This window comes from Triturus cristatus, chromosome 7 (assembly GCF_964204655.1).
Source record: "Triturus cristatus chromosome 7, aTriCri1.1, whole genome shotgun sequence".
NCBI lineage: Eukaryota > Metazoa > Chordata > Amphibia > Caudata > Salamandridae > Triturus > Triturus cristatus.
Genome location: NC_140590.1, coordinates 950,005,502 through 950,022,459, shown reverse-complemented (window position 1 = coordinate 950,022,459; position 16,958 = coordinate 950,005,502). Strand labels below are relative to the sequence as shown.

The 16,958-nt window shown below is 45.6% G+C and overlaps 1 protein-coding gene across 1 annotated transcript in view; it reads right to left on the bottom strand.

The window, feature by feature from the left end:
- Positions 1–16,958, bottom strand: part of PKD2L2 (polycystin 2 like 2, transient receptor potential cation channel) — a 1,478,337-nt gene that overhangs the window by 932,035 nt on the left and 529,344 nt on the right. The window contains exon 5 of the mRNA XM_085615012.1: positions 2,940–3,158. Coding sequence (XP_085471138.1) covers positions 2,940–3,158 — 219 coding nt within the window. The remainder of the gene's footprint in view (positions 1–2,939; positions 3,159–16,958) is intronic.

Genomic DNA, 16,958 nt, shown 5'->3' with positions numbered 1-16,958 from the left:
TTCCCACAGATGTGTCTGAGTTGAGTGGAGCTGTGGTGAGAGTGTCCAAGTGATGTGTACGCCCCCTGGACATTGATGTGTGTGAATGTTCCTTGTCATGTTGGTGAGTGTCTATGTGAAGTGTTGCACCACAGCTGCATGAAGGAGGCAACAGCTCTACCCAACTGATGTGAGAAGTAAGCTGTGCTGTGTGTCTGACTTGCTGAGCTAGCCCCACACCTGTGACACCCCACAGGCAAGTGGCACATGTGCAGAGTGAGGTGGGTACGGTCCGTACCACGCGTACCCCTACATCACCACTGCAATGGTGGTACGGACCGTACCCACGCTCTGAGGGCATGGGTACGGTCCGTACCACACGTACCCCTACATCACCACTGCAATGGTGATACGGACCGTACCCACGGCATCAGAGCGTGGGTACGGTCCATACCACCATTGCAGTGGTGATGTAGGGGTACGCGTGGTACGGACCGTACCCAACCGATGAATGCGGGGGTACGGTCCGTACCACTATTGTAGTGGTGATGTAGGGGTATGCGTGGTACGGACCGTACCCACGCTATCAGGGCGTGGGTACGGTCCGTACTACGCGTACCCCTACATCACCACTACAATGGTGGTACGGACCGTACCCATGATCTGAGGGCGTGGGTACGGTCCGTACCACGCGTACCCCTACATCACCATTGCAATGGTGGTACGGACCGTACCCACGCTCTGAGGGCGTGGGTACAGTCCGTACCGCCATTGTAGTGGCGATGTAGGGGTACGCGTGATACGGACCGTACCCACGCTATGAGGGCGTGGGTACGGTCCGTACCATGCGTACCCCTACATCACCACTACAATGGTGGTACGGACCGTACCCACGCCCTCAGAGCGTGGGTACGGTCCGTACCACCATTGTAGTGGTGATGTAGGGGTACATGTGGTACGGACCGTATCCACGCTCTGAGGCCGTGGGTACGGTCCGTACCACCATTGTAGTGGTGATGTAGGGGTACGCGTGATACCGACCGTACCCACGCTATGAGGGCGTGGGTACAGTCCGTACCATGCGTACCCCTACATCACCACTACAATGGTGGTACGGACCGTACCCACGCCCTCAGAGCGTGGGTACGGTCCGTACCACCATTGTAGTGGTGATGTGGGGGTACGTGTGGTACGGACCGTACCCACGCTCTGAGGCCGTGGGTACGGTCCGTACCACCATTGTAGTGGTGATGTAGGGGTACGCGTGGTACCGACCGTACCCACGCTATGAGGGCGTGGGTACAGTCCGTACCACGCGTACCCCTACATCACCAATGCAATGGTGGTACGGACCGTACCCAGGCTCTGAGGGTGTGGGTACGGTCCGTACCACGCGTACCCCTACATCACCACTACAATGGTGGTACGGACCGTACCCACGCCCTCAGAGCGTGGGTACGGTCTGTCCCACCATTGTAGTGGTGACGGGTACGCGTAGACGTCCACTTCTGTTGTGGCGGTACGCAGGGATTGATGGACACGCCCCCCGAAGTGACCAGACCCTGGAGGTAATGTATGTACAGGATATATTTTTTGTAACTTGGGTAGGGGTTATGTTTCCTGCCCCTCGTCCCCCCCATTGCCCCTGGGTGTTGTTCTGACCTTCTGCGGCGTGCGCGGCGGTTTCAGTGCACCAGGTCGTAGGCTAGGAGGGCCGGGATGACACGTAGGATGGGGTCCATGGCTGTCCGTCGCGTACCGGTGCTCCTTCTTCGCGACGTCCTCAATTTCCCGGGAGTTTTTGGCTGCCGTAAAATATTAGCCGTGCGGAGTGACGTAGGCCCGAATCGTACTTGCTGGCCTGTAAAATGCTGCCTGACTCCGTTCGGACGTCATGTACGTGATGTCCCGGATCGGAATTGTGGGTATTTTTTCGCCGCACGTCGTTTTTTACGATTCGTACGGAAATGGTATTTCTGTACGAATCGTACTTGCTGCTTTGTAAGGAGGATTTCCCGGGTACGAGTCGTATGGAGAATACGCTCCGTACGACCATTCGTACCCGGGTTTTCCAGGATCGGAATCGGCACCTTAAAATAATTAAATTACTTCCCACCCTATTCCCCTTTAAACCCACAACCCACTACGGAACTAAAAACGCAAAATTCTAATAAAATAAAAAATTAATAACTACTAAAAATGTAACACATATATTAAAAATACAAACAATTGTTATACAAAAAACATACATCACATACATTTAAAACATATACTATGATACATAACTTTAATGAAAAAAAACTATATTTTTAGCTACATATTTTTGCAAACGATATCAAACACTGATATTTTTAAAATCGATATTACTTACCTTAAGTCGATATTCTTGACCACGATATTCTTGCTGTTGATATTTCTGAACCACGATATTCCGGACTTGATATTTGTGCAACTGGATATTTTAAACTCCATATTCTGTTTGCACATCATCTGCCTTAACAAAACAGCGTATTCCTAGCACTGGTCATCACCAAGGCCCACTGGCTCCCTCTCTGTAAGTGCAGCAGACATTTCCAGTCATCCACCCAAACCCACTTTCCATTCAAGGAGATGCAATGGTTTATAATGGAGAGCTCTACTTATAAATACACCAAATGCTTTAATTAGCTTTATTTTCCCATATGGCCTAAGCAGACTTTGTGGTTCATTAACGGCCTAAATATGCACATATTCAAACAGTCATTAGATCTACACCGAAGGTGATGTCCCTTGAAGTTGTGGCTATGCTCAACAACATAGACTCCTGGAGTAGTCATCTACACAAGAACATTTGGTCCCAGAGAATTTGAAGGGTCTACCTCCATAAAATCTCTATCTGCCTCCAATGCAAAGCACTTTGAAGAGACATCTTTTAAAATATTACAATATTCAGATTTATACATATAAAATGTGTACTTTACCTGATAACGCAAAAAAGATTTAGGTTAGCATTGTAAACGGAGAAGTCAATGAAAGTTGCTCTTGTCCCTCTTGTCAGCCAACTTTTTTTCTTTAGAGTCTGGATTATTATTAAACTCTCCTCCATCTTTCTGGATAATGACTTCTTGAATCCTCCACCAAAGTAAGTGCCAACAATTCCCCACTCCAATTCAAAAGACTCTGCAGGACTGTATGTCCATCTGTTAGAATAAGAATAGTTTTTGGTCTGGTACAATAAGCCCTACACAGCACAAATGCTTTAGCAATCTTGCATGCATCTTCCATTTAAAGCAGCATTTCATAAGAGTTATAGAGGTGTTATTTGAAGTGCTACAAATAGCTATGAACTAAATGCTACAAAAGACACATGGTGAATTATATATCATGTATAAAAACATATTTAAAAAAACCCTATTGCTCAATGCAATAAATAGCACATGTACCAAAGAAACATTTCGGGTAAAACCATTTGTTTCTTTGCGACTTACCAATTTTTTTTTTACTTTCGGAAAAGTAATTTGAGTTGCCCCACTGTTAAAGAAAATCATTTACTTAACCATATCTCTCCTTTAAATAGTGCTGCTTCTCTTACTTTGTAATTGTAAACTATGATATACTAAACTGGTGACCAGACATCATATCTAAACTAGTCCAAAGCACATATTTTACAGAATAATGATAGCACGCAATACAAAGCTGCAGACCATACACATCGTTATTTCAGTTAACAACTTCCACAATTCACCCAATTATTTTCACTTTCATGTTCTCCTCTGTTTCTGAAAGGGAATATAGAGCTGTTATAGAATGTAGGAAATGTAGGCTCTAGGTCAAGGTTTTATTAGATCACAATGAGTACTGGAAGACATTTCATGAGAGCATCTGTTCTCCTGGGTTTTTAGATTCTGAAGTGAAATAAAAGGGCTGCAATTTAAGTGGCTGGTGAAAAGTGATTATATTGCCTGATCAGTAAATGTGTAGGAATGCAATGCATTTCATGGGTGCGATAGGACAAAGTATGGTCTCTACTCTGAACAAGAACACAAATATCCCATTATAGACGTTCCAGTGATGCAAATGTTAATTTGGGTGGGGAATTTGTAAGGAGGTGAAAAGATTATTGCACCATTTTTCAGGGACAAGCTATATGAGCACTAATGATTAGTATCACCAGATAAAGCTCGGTGCAGGTATACTAAAGATAAGTACATTAGAAAAGTGATGAACTATGATACTCACACTAATAGCATTAGAACTATAGAAAAGGCATTGGCATTTATTGTGTGTGCCTAATGACCTGATTCTGCATTGTCCCTCCAGGACTTCTAGGAAAGCTCTGACTATAAAAGATTCAGTATAAACTTCCTTCATTAAAATACACAAATAAGGCAACCAATGACTACCTCCTAAAATCATGGGCTTCAATCAATAGTAGCAACCAGTGTATTGTGAGTATAATGAATTCTTTAGAATTTCAGTTAAGTGACAGCAATACTACTTTTATGTAGCAAAATTGTAGCAAGTGTACAAGTGCATCCACTGTGTGCGCTGTTATAGCAATATTGCGAGATTTCCTTTTATAGGAATCACTACTTCAAAGCACTGTTTTGAAAGCAAGAATTATCAGATTAGTGTTAATTTTGAAGACAGAGCAGACTATATCTCAGAAGCAATGAGAATCACTGTCCTGTTGAAATACTAAAAGAATCAAAATAGAGGCATTAGGGAACTGTCAATGGTTACATAAGAAACCAAAATGATCATTAAAATGAATAATAAGAAGGTATGGAGGAAAGCCTTCATTTGTTTTCATGCTAAAGAAACTATTTCAGAATTTGTACAGCATGTACAGGATAGGCTGCTAGTATTTTAAAATTATTGTGGTGGAATAGTACTCAGGTTTCATTGCATTTAATATCACAAACTGTATCTGTGAATTATTTAGCAAGCCACCATTAAAAATTAACTCAGATGGCTCCAAGGCATGATTTGAACTAAGCAATAAGTTCCTCTTTGAATCTTTGATCTTTAGAAGGACCATAACAAACTGTGGTATCTACTAGTGATGAATGATTTTTCAAAAGTCATCTTTTGTATCTCTTTCATAGACTGCATATAATTTATAAAATCCCTCAAAGCAAATAACTGGTGGACTATAGTCAAAATAATAATTGGTTACTCTCAATTTAACTGTAATATAACAGTCCTATTTTCTCTCTGACTTCTTTGAATTTGCTTTTAAATTGGTCAGCTTTAATTATACTTTAGAAAGATGTATTTATTTGGTAACCACATAAGCACATCTTGATTTCAAGTGTACAATGCTGTTGTGAGTGCAAGCTTATTTTTGCCCATTTCCACTTTAACTTGCTGTGCACAATAAACAGGGCAGGCAACAATAAAATGCATCCACTGTAATCCTTTGATTCTGAAACAAGTTCTGAACATAAGAGGATTGCTAATATTGCCACTTAGTATTTTTATTATCATCATTGTGATTTATACAGCGTACTGCTGCTATATGTGGCCTTTTTGTAGTGAGGCATTGCTCAAAAGCTTTGCACACCAGTGCTTGCTTGAGCACAAGATATGCATTAAGTATTTTGGATATAAGACTTGCACCTTAGTGTGCAAATCGTAGCAGGCTTAGCGCTAAACCTAGGATAATGTGGAAAAGGAGCACACCTGAAAATGAACTCTATTGGGTTCTTTATCAGCAAGTTTGAAATTTTACTAACCTTAGGGTGCTAAGGTACTATTCCGCTGTCACTGCGGAAGTGAAACATAGAAAAGGGAAAGTGGGAAAACCCACTTAGTACCCTGCACTATTCACAAACTCGGGGAATCCCCCCAAGCATACAATTTATATCAAGATTGTTTCAAATGACAATTCTAGACAAAAAAACTATACACATATTCAAATAAACAAAAACAACTTTTATATTAGACCATTTTGTCCCGAAGGACAACTCAATGAGAATTTACAATAGTACAACAAGTTAATGGATTCTTAACTAAGTGTACACAATAACTTATTCACTATCAACCAAACGTAGCTGTATTATACATAGTGAAGTGGTATCAAGTCGTTGATGGAAAGTGCCCAATGCATTTCGGGATTATGAAAGTCCCTTCGTCAGGGGCTAACCTAGAACAAATGTGAATATCATAAATTTTTCATGTTCAGAAACCTTTGGAACAGTATAAATACAGTGATGCTCAAGTGGAGGTTAGTAATGGCACACAGCATGCTGAAGGCTCTAAACCGTGTCTGTAGTTTAAAAAGAACATCTGGTATAGGTGTGCACAACTATAAGTATGGTGGCGAAAACTGTGGTCTTGGAGCATGAGTAATGTGCTTGCCAATAGTGAGATCCACTGGTGGAAAAACATTCTTATGGGGAATGTTGTGTAATGGTTCAAAAGATAAGAGCTTGTGGGTCCCTTAACATGGATTATTAAATAAATGAACATGCTAACCGTAGAGAATACGCCAGATAAAGCTCACCTGAAGACATGTGATAGCTATGTTTTTCACAAAAATCCCACAAGCGAGTGAAACTGAAACGAGGGTTCGATAAGTCTATGACAAAAGAATAAAGTAAATGGCAGGCTAGTATGTTCCACACGAAGAAATTACAAATTAAAAATTCAAGGAGAGATTTAACACGTTGTACGACTCAGCGCTTACCTTATTCACAGAAAGTGAAATGGCAGCGCTGCTGAATCTTCACAGAGTAATGACGACGAATGATGCCTCCAGATGAAGAAGATTAGATGAGCCCGTGTTACGGGCGGAACACTAAAACAAGAGGAGTCCTTGTTGGAACAAATGCTGGCCATGTACAACACAAGCAATAAGTAATAGCCCATAGCGTGCAACAAAGTACCTGTAGCTGTAAGCCGAGAGGCGAAGAAGCAAAGATCCGTATTCCAAGGTGCGTGCTGGTACGAGCGCGGTGATTGGGAGATGAGACCCGGTTGTTTAATAAGGTGAGCGGCGGTGAGTGTATGACGTGCAACGATAAACAGGGAAGAAATACTCCCCGATGCACCAAGAGAACAAAATTGCAGATGATTCAGTAAACATAGTTTACCATGTAGTAGAAATCTGGATTGTAATGCAGGAGTGATAAATAAACACCGAAACGGCAAACAGAACAAAAATAAATCAATAAATTGCTTATGATTTAAATTGTATGCTTGGGGGGATTCCCCGAGTTTGTGAATAGTGCAGGGTACTAAGTGGGTTTTCCCACTTTCCCTTTTCTTAGTGCTAAACCTAACCATGATAGCAGCCAGAAGATATTGTAGATCTGTAGTTGTAGCTTGCTAAATGGATGCAGAGGACCATGGTAGCAGCTGTCCTACATAGTAAGAGTTTTGGTTCCTGCTTGAGAGACTGTTGTTGCATATAAGTGCCCTACATTCCTACAGAGATGTTTTAGGAAGTAGTGAGATACCTCCATAACCCTAAGATGTGACTGTTGTTACATCTGCAGGTGTGACTGAGGATCAATGGTCACAGGTCATTCTTTTGGTGATTCTATCATTTCACACCTTCACTAGGCAGCAGCAGTCTAGCAGCGATTTAAATGTTTTACCCATAAGATTTCTTATAGTTCAGCTGTGGGTAAAATCCTTAAACTATCCGTAACCAAACTTTAAAATTATAATCCAAAATGCTGACAGGACGTCACATGTGTAATATGTTCTAATAAGTTACCTTTTAGGGACCTACATTTTGTTTTCACTGTAAACAAAATAACCTTGGCTTCAAAACACGAGCAAGCTTCATGTAACACATTAAGGCATCCTCCATATCTCCCACCTGTTACAACTACATTACACATCACTATTTGAAAATAGCAAAAACTTCAAATGAATCAGGTTTGGATGGTGGGAGGGGTGGTCCTTGCCCCACTTAGCACATACGTATATGAGTCCACTAGATCTCTGTCACAGGATCAACCAGATACACCAAAGTCACTTAATTAGTCTCAAAGAGGTGTCTCAAAACTTCCGACCCCTCACTCATAAAATTCTACTTAGACAAGTCCAAAACCATGAGAAAGTCTGACCAGTTATTTCTAAACTATGGTTCCAGCAGAAGAGGGTCCCAGTCTCCAAGCGTTCCATTTCCAGGTGGATAGTGTCTTGCATCAAGCTAGCTTATCAACTGGCAAATAAACCCCTTCTGGTTTCTCCCAAGGCACATTCCACTAGGGGGAAGGCAGCTACAGTGGCTTTTTTACACAATGTTCCAATGGCTGAGCTCTGCAAAGCAGCCACTTGGAGATCTGTACATACTTTCACGAGACACTATTGTCTCGATTCTGATTCTAGAGCAGATACTCAAGTGAGCCAAGCCTCCTTCAGAAATCCATTTCAATATTAAATTCACTCTAAATGTGTTTCCTCAATGTTAGTGCAGTTTTATAATGCTCATTTGCCCGCAGGAAGAGGAGATGGGCTTGCTACTCGATTCAGTGCTTATGACTATTGATGAGTATCCCCAGTAAGAGAAGGATAAGTTACTTACCTGTAATCCTAGTTTTCTTCCAAGGATAGCATCAAAGTAATAAGCAACTCTCCCACCTCCCCGTGCAAATGAGCCATCATTATCATTTCTTTGTGCCCTGACCTCCGAGTCTCCGCAAAGAACAACAGACTTAACTGTCACCCCTGAGGCATGATGGAAAGCTAGGGGTCACGGCTGCCTTAAAGGCACAGTGCCAGTTTTTTGATGCTCTGCATTTGCTTTCATTTTCTGTGCTGTGGGTTCCCAGGCATGGGCGGGAATATTCAGTGCTTATGACTTCTGATGAGGATCCCCTGGAGAGAATTAAACTTTCCATCTTGGCTTGCAGATCAGTTCTTCTGACTTCTGCTGGAAAACTAATTCTAATGTTTGCAAAGTGTCTGTAATTTTTCCTAGCCTCCACTTTACTTTCCAACTGGATTATGGATTAAGCAGCACAATGTCTGAACCCTTCTAGGGTCGATTCCAATCATGCCACCATAGTACCCTACTTATGGGTCCATTAGGATGGTGGGCGGACTCCAGTCCACCGGCCACCCTAGCGGAGCTGGGATCGGCCGCCAGTGGTGCGGCGGTCCCGCACCACCAGTTAGGATGCAACCGGCACCCTGGCGGTCGCATCCCACATTTCCAACATTGTGGCGGGTGGTGCTGTGAGCATCACCCGCCACAATGTAGGAAATGCATGTAGTGCATTGGCATGCACAACGTGACAGGCACCGTGTGGTGCCTGCCACCTTGTGTATGCCAATGTAGGGGGGTACCATGGGTACCCCTCAAGTGCAGCCCCCACCCCCACCAGGGCCCACAACAGGCCCCCAAAGCGATTCCTGCATGCCTTTCCATGGCAGAGTCTCCGCCATTGAAAGGCATAAAACCGCCCACATCATAATATGGGCTTTACCGCCCGGCAGGCAATCGCGACGATTGCCTACCGGCAGAAAAGCCGCGGTACCCCCGCCATGCTAATGTGGTGGGGAGGTAAAAGGCCGCCGGCGGGGTGTGCATGCTAATGGGCCCCTTAGTGAGGATTCCTCATCAGTCACCATTTTGCTTTAAGTTTGCCAATTCTTATCTCTAGTGCACCCATTCCTGACACCAGTGAAGTCAACTGTTATTTCACACCACTTTTGTTGCTGCTCCCTGATTTGTTCCTTCCTAGATATAGCAGGATCTCTTCTTTCAGCATCCACCAAGGATGAATTCTCGGTCCTCCCTAGGGAAAACCTGTAGCCAAAGCACCATTAGTCTTATGGGGTGCGAGATCACATGGTGGGGCATTACACTCTAAATTACTTATGAAGCATAGCCGGGGCTTTCAGGAATAGTTAATTGCCCAGTAGAAGACCCAAATGGACATTTCCCTTTAGGGGAAAACAGGCCCCAATGATACTGAATACAGATCACTGACATCAATTCATAAAATATAATAACAATAATATTGGAAATTAAATATCAATAACAAAAACATTGAGTCAGGATACTTAATTATAAAACCCGTATAGCAAAAACTAAAATATGGGAATCAAAATATTGTTACCTTGAAATAAACATATGTAAAAAATATCTATTCACACAATATCGACTACAATAGCATTGTCAAAATAATTAATCATTAATAAAAGATAAAAAAAATTCTTCAAATAAACCCAAAACTTGTTATACACATATTGAATCAACTATAAATATATTACATTAACAAAATATTTACCATTAAACCCCCAGAACACATATGTATCCAAAATATATACAATAAAAGCCCCCAAAAATTAGCATTAGCTAAAAGCTTTGAAACACTAACCTAAATATATATATACATATATATGTATATATATACATACATATTTTATAGTATGTCCAAAAATATCAAGCCATATAGTATACAGAAAAAACTAAACTCTAACCATACTACACAACCAATAAAATAAAACTATAAACAACTTTACCCAATAAAATCAAACAATTAAATCAACAATATAAAAGGCACACTAATTTAAACAATTAAATCCTTCAAAAAATGGCAAGCGATGCAAACGAGGAATCTCTGCCAAAATCAATCAGAAAACCATAACAGAAGAAATATATGTCTGAACTACATAACCAAGTAATACTTATATTTAAACTAAAACATAATTGTTATTAAACTTTAAAATGTAAAATAGCAAATAAATATTAAAACTCTCCAACTTTCATCTTTTTACATAGATTTCCTAAAAGAAAAAATCTACAACTTCAAAACTGATAAACTGCCAGAAAATAACTACGACAAACCATTAAAAACATAAGAAAGTCTGTATATATAAAAAAATAAATTATAAACTCACCCTCTACAAACTACCAACAAAGTATCTTAAAAATAAACCTTAGGTTTTTCTTTTCATTCAACAGAAAAGCACCTGCTCCACATTAGAACAGCCTCAGAGAAAAAGCTGCAAAACGGTGCAAAACATCTCAACAGAACATAAGTATACAAAATAGAAGTAACTGCATTTTTGACATGTTAATACCAACCAGCAAAAGGTAAAATATAATACATATTTATACTATTACACTACTTACAGTTACAATGACAGAGCCAGTCAAATGTATCACTTCACAGAAAAGAAAGCAGTTACTAAATCACAAGGGCTACACCTACAGCCAAGAAAGTGTATCATCAGTAAATATCAAGCCAGAAATGTACTAAATTTTATTCTAAAACATGCTACGAGAGGGAATCTACAAAAGATGAACTTGTAATTCATGTAAGGGAGCACAACCACCCCACAAATGTGACGGAAATAGATGTAACATAAACATTGCAGGATATAAGAAGCAAGCACTAGCTCCCAGGAACTTACAAACAAAATCCTGAAAGATATACTACCTAGATTCCCCAAAAACATAGCAGGGCAACTACCACCTATCCTCATTTTAAAACAGTTGATGCTCCCAGGCCCTGTCTAAGTGGCATACAAGGCAGCTCAGAACAATCTCAACACTGCTGTCAAGCTGGTTATAGTATTACCGGCATGACAGCAGCGTCGTGATTAGCTTAGGGGAGTCTGGGAGCCTATGTGCTTCCATGTATCGACCAAAGTCGACAGAGTCGCTTTCCAACAGGCTTTCCGTGTCAGAAAGCCCATCATGGAAACCCGACGGCGGACACGCTGCCCGTAAGGGATTCCGTTTGGTTTCCGAGTGGCCGACGGGCTGCTTGAGCCCGTCGGAAGCCAGCCAGATTGACTGGCCAGTTTGGATTCCGACTGCTGTAATCGTAATATGGCGTTCGGAATCCAAACCAAGAATGTCGGTCGGTAAGCCTCCGACAAGGGGTCGGAGGCTTACCGATCTCCATCTTTCATAGGGCCTTAATCATCAAAATATAACTAACATCACACAATTTAACATGGCATAGTGATACTTTACTGAAACAGTATACAAATACACAAAATGACAACCTAGTGAAAAATACTAACAGCAATACATCTAAACATTACAAAAACTCATAAACAACACTAACTTTTAAGCCTCCATCCTAAATCCCCCTAACCTCAAAACCTTTAGAGAAATCCTTGAAAAAAGATTTACCTGTTCCACGAACAGGAGGACCTTTCCACAACCAGGTTCCAGGAAAATAGACAAAAAATACAAACAGATTACAAAATGGAAGGTAGTGATAAAAAAATAAAATGGCCGCTACGTGAAACTGAAAAAAAGACCATCTCCCCATATAAATGAATGGGAAATATTGTAAAATGTTGAATAAATATTTTTTTTAAAAATCTAAAATTATTAAACATGTAAAACATATCAAACAATATTATTAAAATTGTTGAAAACATTGTAAAGCATTAGATTAAATAATAGTATAAAATATAGACAATGATTTAATATACACTAATAAAGCAGTTCTAAGGATAATGTTAAACATAGGTGCATAAAAAAGTTAGGAAGTGTTGAAAAAAATTGTAAACTATAAAAAATAATAGCTGAAAATATACAACATACAAATGTATATAAACTTGATTTTATCTATTTAACCTTATATATTTGTTTATTTTTACTTGAAGTATATATGATTCAAAATGTAAAACTATAGAATAAAAAATTTGAAACAAATAAAAATAGAAAAATGTGTGACATGTCTTTATTGTACAATATTTGGGGAAGTTGTTGGGACACTAAAGGGCTGCATTTACTATTCCCACTCCAATCTAAACCAATTTGGGGGAAGTGCTGGACACTAAGGTGCCAATTCCGATCCGGTAAAAACCTGGTACGAACCGTCGGACGGAGCCTTTTCTCCGTCCGACTCGTACCCGGTGCGAAATCCATCCGAAAATGCAAGTACGATTCATACGGAAACACCATTTCCGTACGAATCGAACAAAACACCGACCGAACAGAAACTAAACACAATTCCGATCCTGAAAGGCGCCGACGTGACGTCGGTACGCATCCAGCCTACGTTTCACGAACCAGGAAGTACGATTCGAACCGACGTCATCCCGCACGGAAAATATTTACCGGCTGCCAAAAACTGCCGGGAAATCAGGACGACACACGCAAGGAGCAGCTGGACGCGACGAACAGACATGGACCCGAACCTACGTGCCATCCCTGCCCTCCTAGCAGTCCACCTGGCGTACAGGAACCGACGCAGACGCCGCAGAAGGTCAGCACAACAACCAGGGGCAAAGGGAGGGGCAGGGGCAGGACACACAACACCAACACATGGTACCAAATCACACATGGCCTGGACATACCTGACCATCTGGGCCTGGTCACTTCCAGGGGGTGGGGGCGAGGCCAGCATCGCAAGCGTCCGCCACAACGGAAGTGGATGGTCACGCGAACCGGTACGTACCCTACCCAGGCCGCAAGAGCGTGGGTACGGAACGTACCACGCGTCCCCCTACGTCACTCCAACAATGGCGGTACGGCCCGTACCCACGTCAGAAATGCCTTGGTACTGCTCGTACCAGCATTGCTGGGGTCATGTAGGGGTACGCGTGGTACGACCCGTAGCCACGCCCCCAAGGCCTGTGTACGGTGCGGACCCCACGGCACCGCAACAATGGGGGGACGCACCGTACCCACCCACCAAAGGCATGGGTACGGCCCGTACCCAGGCACGCAGAGCGTGGGTAGGGGTATGTACGGACCGTACCCCCACCCGTGGAAGTACGGCCCGTACCCCCACCCGTGCATGTATGCCCCGAACCCCCACCCGTGTATGTACGCACCCAAGCACCACCCGTGTATGTACGCCCCGAACCCCCACCCGTGTATGTACGCCCCGAACCCCCACCCGTGTATGTACGCACCAAACCCCCAGCCGTGTATGTACGCACCAAACCCCCAGCCGTGTATGTACGCACCGAAACCCCAGCCGTGTATGTACGCACCGAACCCCCATCCCACCCTGGTATGTACGCCCCGAACCCCCAGCCGTGTATGTACGCACCGAACCCCCCCCCAGCCGTGTATGTACGCCCCGAACCCCCAGCCGTGTATGTACGCACCGAACCCCCACCCCCCCTGGTATGTACGCCCCGAACCCCCACCCGTGTATGTACGCACCAAACCCCCACCCGTGTATGTACGCCCCGAACCACCACCCGTGTATGTACGCACCAAACCCCCACCTGTGTATGTACGCACCAAACCCCCACCCCCCCCTGGTATGTACGCACCGAACCCCCCCCAGCCGTGTATGTACGCACCGAACCACCACCTGTGTATGTACGCACCCAACCCCCACCCGTGTATGTACGCACCAAACCCCCACCCGTGTATGTATGCACAGAACCCCCACCCGTGTATGTACGCACCAAACCCCTACCCCCCCCTGGTATGTACGCACCGAACCCCCCCCCAGCCGTGTATGTACGCACCGAACCACCACCCGTGTATGTACGCACCCAACCCCCACCCGTGTATGTACGCACCAAACCCCCACCCGTGTATGTACGCACAGAACCCCCACCCGTGTATGTACGCACCAAACCCCCACCCCCCCCCTGGTATGTACGCACCGAACCCCCCCCAGCCGTGTATGTACGCACCGAACCACCACCCGTGTATGTACGCACCCAACCCCCACCCGTGTATGTACGCACCAAACCCCCACCCGTGTATGTACGCACAGAACCCCCACCCGTGTATGTACGCACCAAACCCCCACCCGTGTATGTACGCCCCGAACCCCCACCCGTGTATGTACGCACCAAACCCCCACCCGTGTATGTACGCACAGAACCCCCACCCGTGTATGTACGCACCAAACCCCCACCCGTGTATGTACGCACAGAACCCCCACCCGTGTATGTACGCACCAAACCCCCACCCGTGTATGTACGCACAGAACCCCCACCCGTGTATGTACGCACCAAACCCCCACCCGTGTATGTACGCCCCGAACCCCCAGCCGTGTATGTACGCACCGAACCCCCACCCCCCCCTGGTATGTACGCCCCGAACCCCCACCCGTGTATGTACGCACCAAACCCCCACCCGTGTATGTACGCACAGAACCCCCACCCGTGTATGTACGCACCAAACCCCCACCCGTGTATGTACGCACAGAACCCCCACCCATGTATGTACGCACCAAACCCCCACCCGTGTATGTACGCACCAAACCCCCACCCCCCCTGGTATGTACGCACCGAACCCCTCCCCAGCCGTGTATGTACACACCGAACCTGCAATAAGAATGGTGTGTGCCAAACACCCCCAGCAGTGCCCAGACACAGGAGGGGTGGGTGCAGAGTCCTCCCAGCAGTGCCCAGACACAGGAGGGGTGGGTGCAGAGTCCTCCCAGCAGTGCCCAGACACAGGAGGGGTGGGTGCAGAGTCCTCCCAGCAGTGCCCAGACACAGGAGGGGTGGGTGCAGAGTCCTCCCAGCAGTGCCCAGACACAGGAGGGGTGGGTGCACAGTCCTCCCAGCAGTGCCCAGACACAGGAGGGGTGGGTGCACAGTCCTCCCAGCAGTGCCCAGACACAGGAGGGGTTGGTGCTGAGTCCTCCCAGCAGTGCCCAGACATAGTACAAGATACCCCATCAACAAGTTCAGTGACCAACAAGGGTGATACCCCAGATGCAGGCGGAGCCATCGCTGAGCCAGCATGGCTATATTGAACGGCAACCCTCACACATCCAGGAAATGTAGACACAGCACAGCACAGCATTTGGGAGACACCCTGCAGGGAAAATGGCCTGCTCCACAGAGGATGGAACACACCTTGGGACAATGTCACCATACAGTGAGAGCAAACATGACCAAATACCATTGGCAGAGACCTTTGTGATGGCACGCAGATGGCAGGGTACACCCCATGAGCAGCACACTCCAACATTTCACAGACCCCTAACACATTATCACCACCCCAACTCAGGGAGCACCAGCACCAACAGCAAGTCCAGGAAAGCATCAGTGTGCAAAACAAAAAGAAAATGCTTTATTCAGCAGGAAAATATCTCTGAGAAAATGTCCACTATGTGCAAAGTCCGGGGGGGGGTACACATCGGGACGTGTGTCCCCTAGCTTGCCTGCACAGTTCACAAGTCCATTTCATCCACAGAAGAGGGGGCATCAGGGGGGAGGGTGGAAACAGGCACCGCAGGGACAGGAGGGGAAAGGGTAGGTGTTGTGGGTGCAGGGAGGGATGATTCTGCCACAGGGGGGGTGCCAGCGCCAAAGGTGGAGGACAGAATGGCGCTGCACACGTCGGCAAGTTCCCCCAGCGACTCCCCCGCACCCAATCCAACCACAGGCCCCAAGGAGGGGGGGGGGGCAAAGGGATGGGTCGCAGCGCCACTGGGGGAGGGTGTGGACAGGGTGGGGGACTCAACTCCCCTGGCCGGGTCCCGCCTCCACCGCTTGCGGGGTGGTGTCATCCTGGGGCTGGGGGGCACACTCGCAGTGGATGATGCTGTCACCGACTGTTGGCCAGGAGAGCTAAGGGGAGTGGATTTGGAGGGAGTGGGTTGTGTGGAATGCGGACTCCCACTGTGGCTGCGTGTTCTACGTTTCCCCCCCGACCCAGTGGGTGTGCCTTCCTCACCCTGTGTGTGCGTGACAGGAGGTGTGCGCTTCGACTTCCCTGGTGGTGTGGTGGTGTGGTGCCTGTGTCTGTTGGGGTGCGTGCACGCTGACGTCTGGATGTGCGTGTGACAGTCACGGGAGTGGGAATTGTGGATGGGGCAGGGGTAGGGGGGGGTACGCAGCGCTGCAGGAGATCCAGTGCTGCAGTCAGTGTGGAGTCTATGGACCTCAGCAACTGCCGTTGGTCAGACTGCGCAGCCGACATGCCCTTCATGTATGCCTCCATCTGGGTCAGCACCTGGGTGTGGGCATGGAGGACATTTAGCATCGCAGTCTGACCAACCTGCAACTGCCTCAGGATGTCCACAGACTCCGCACTCACCGCAGCAGTGGTGACAGGGGCAGTGGGTGCGGTGCCTGGCAGG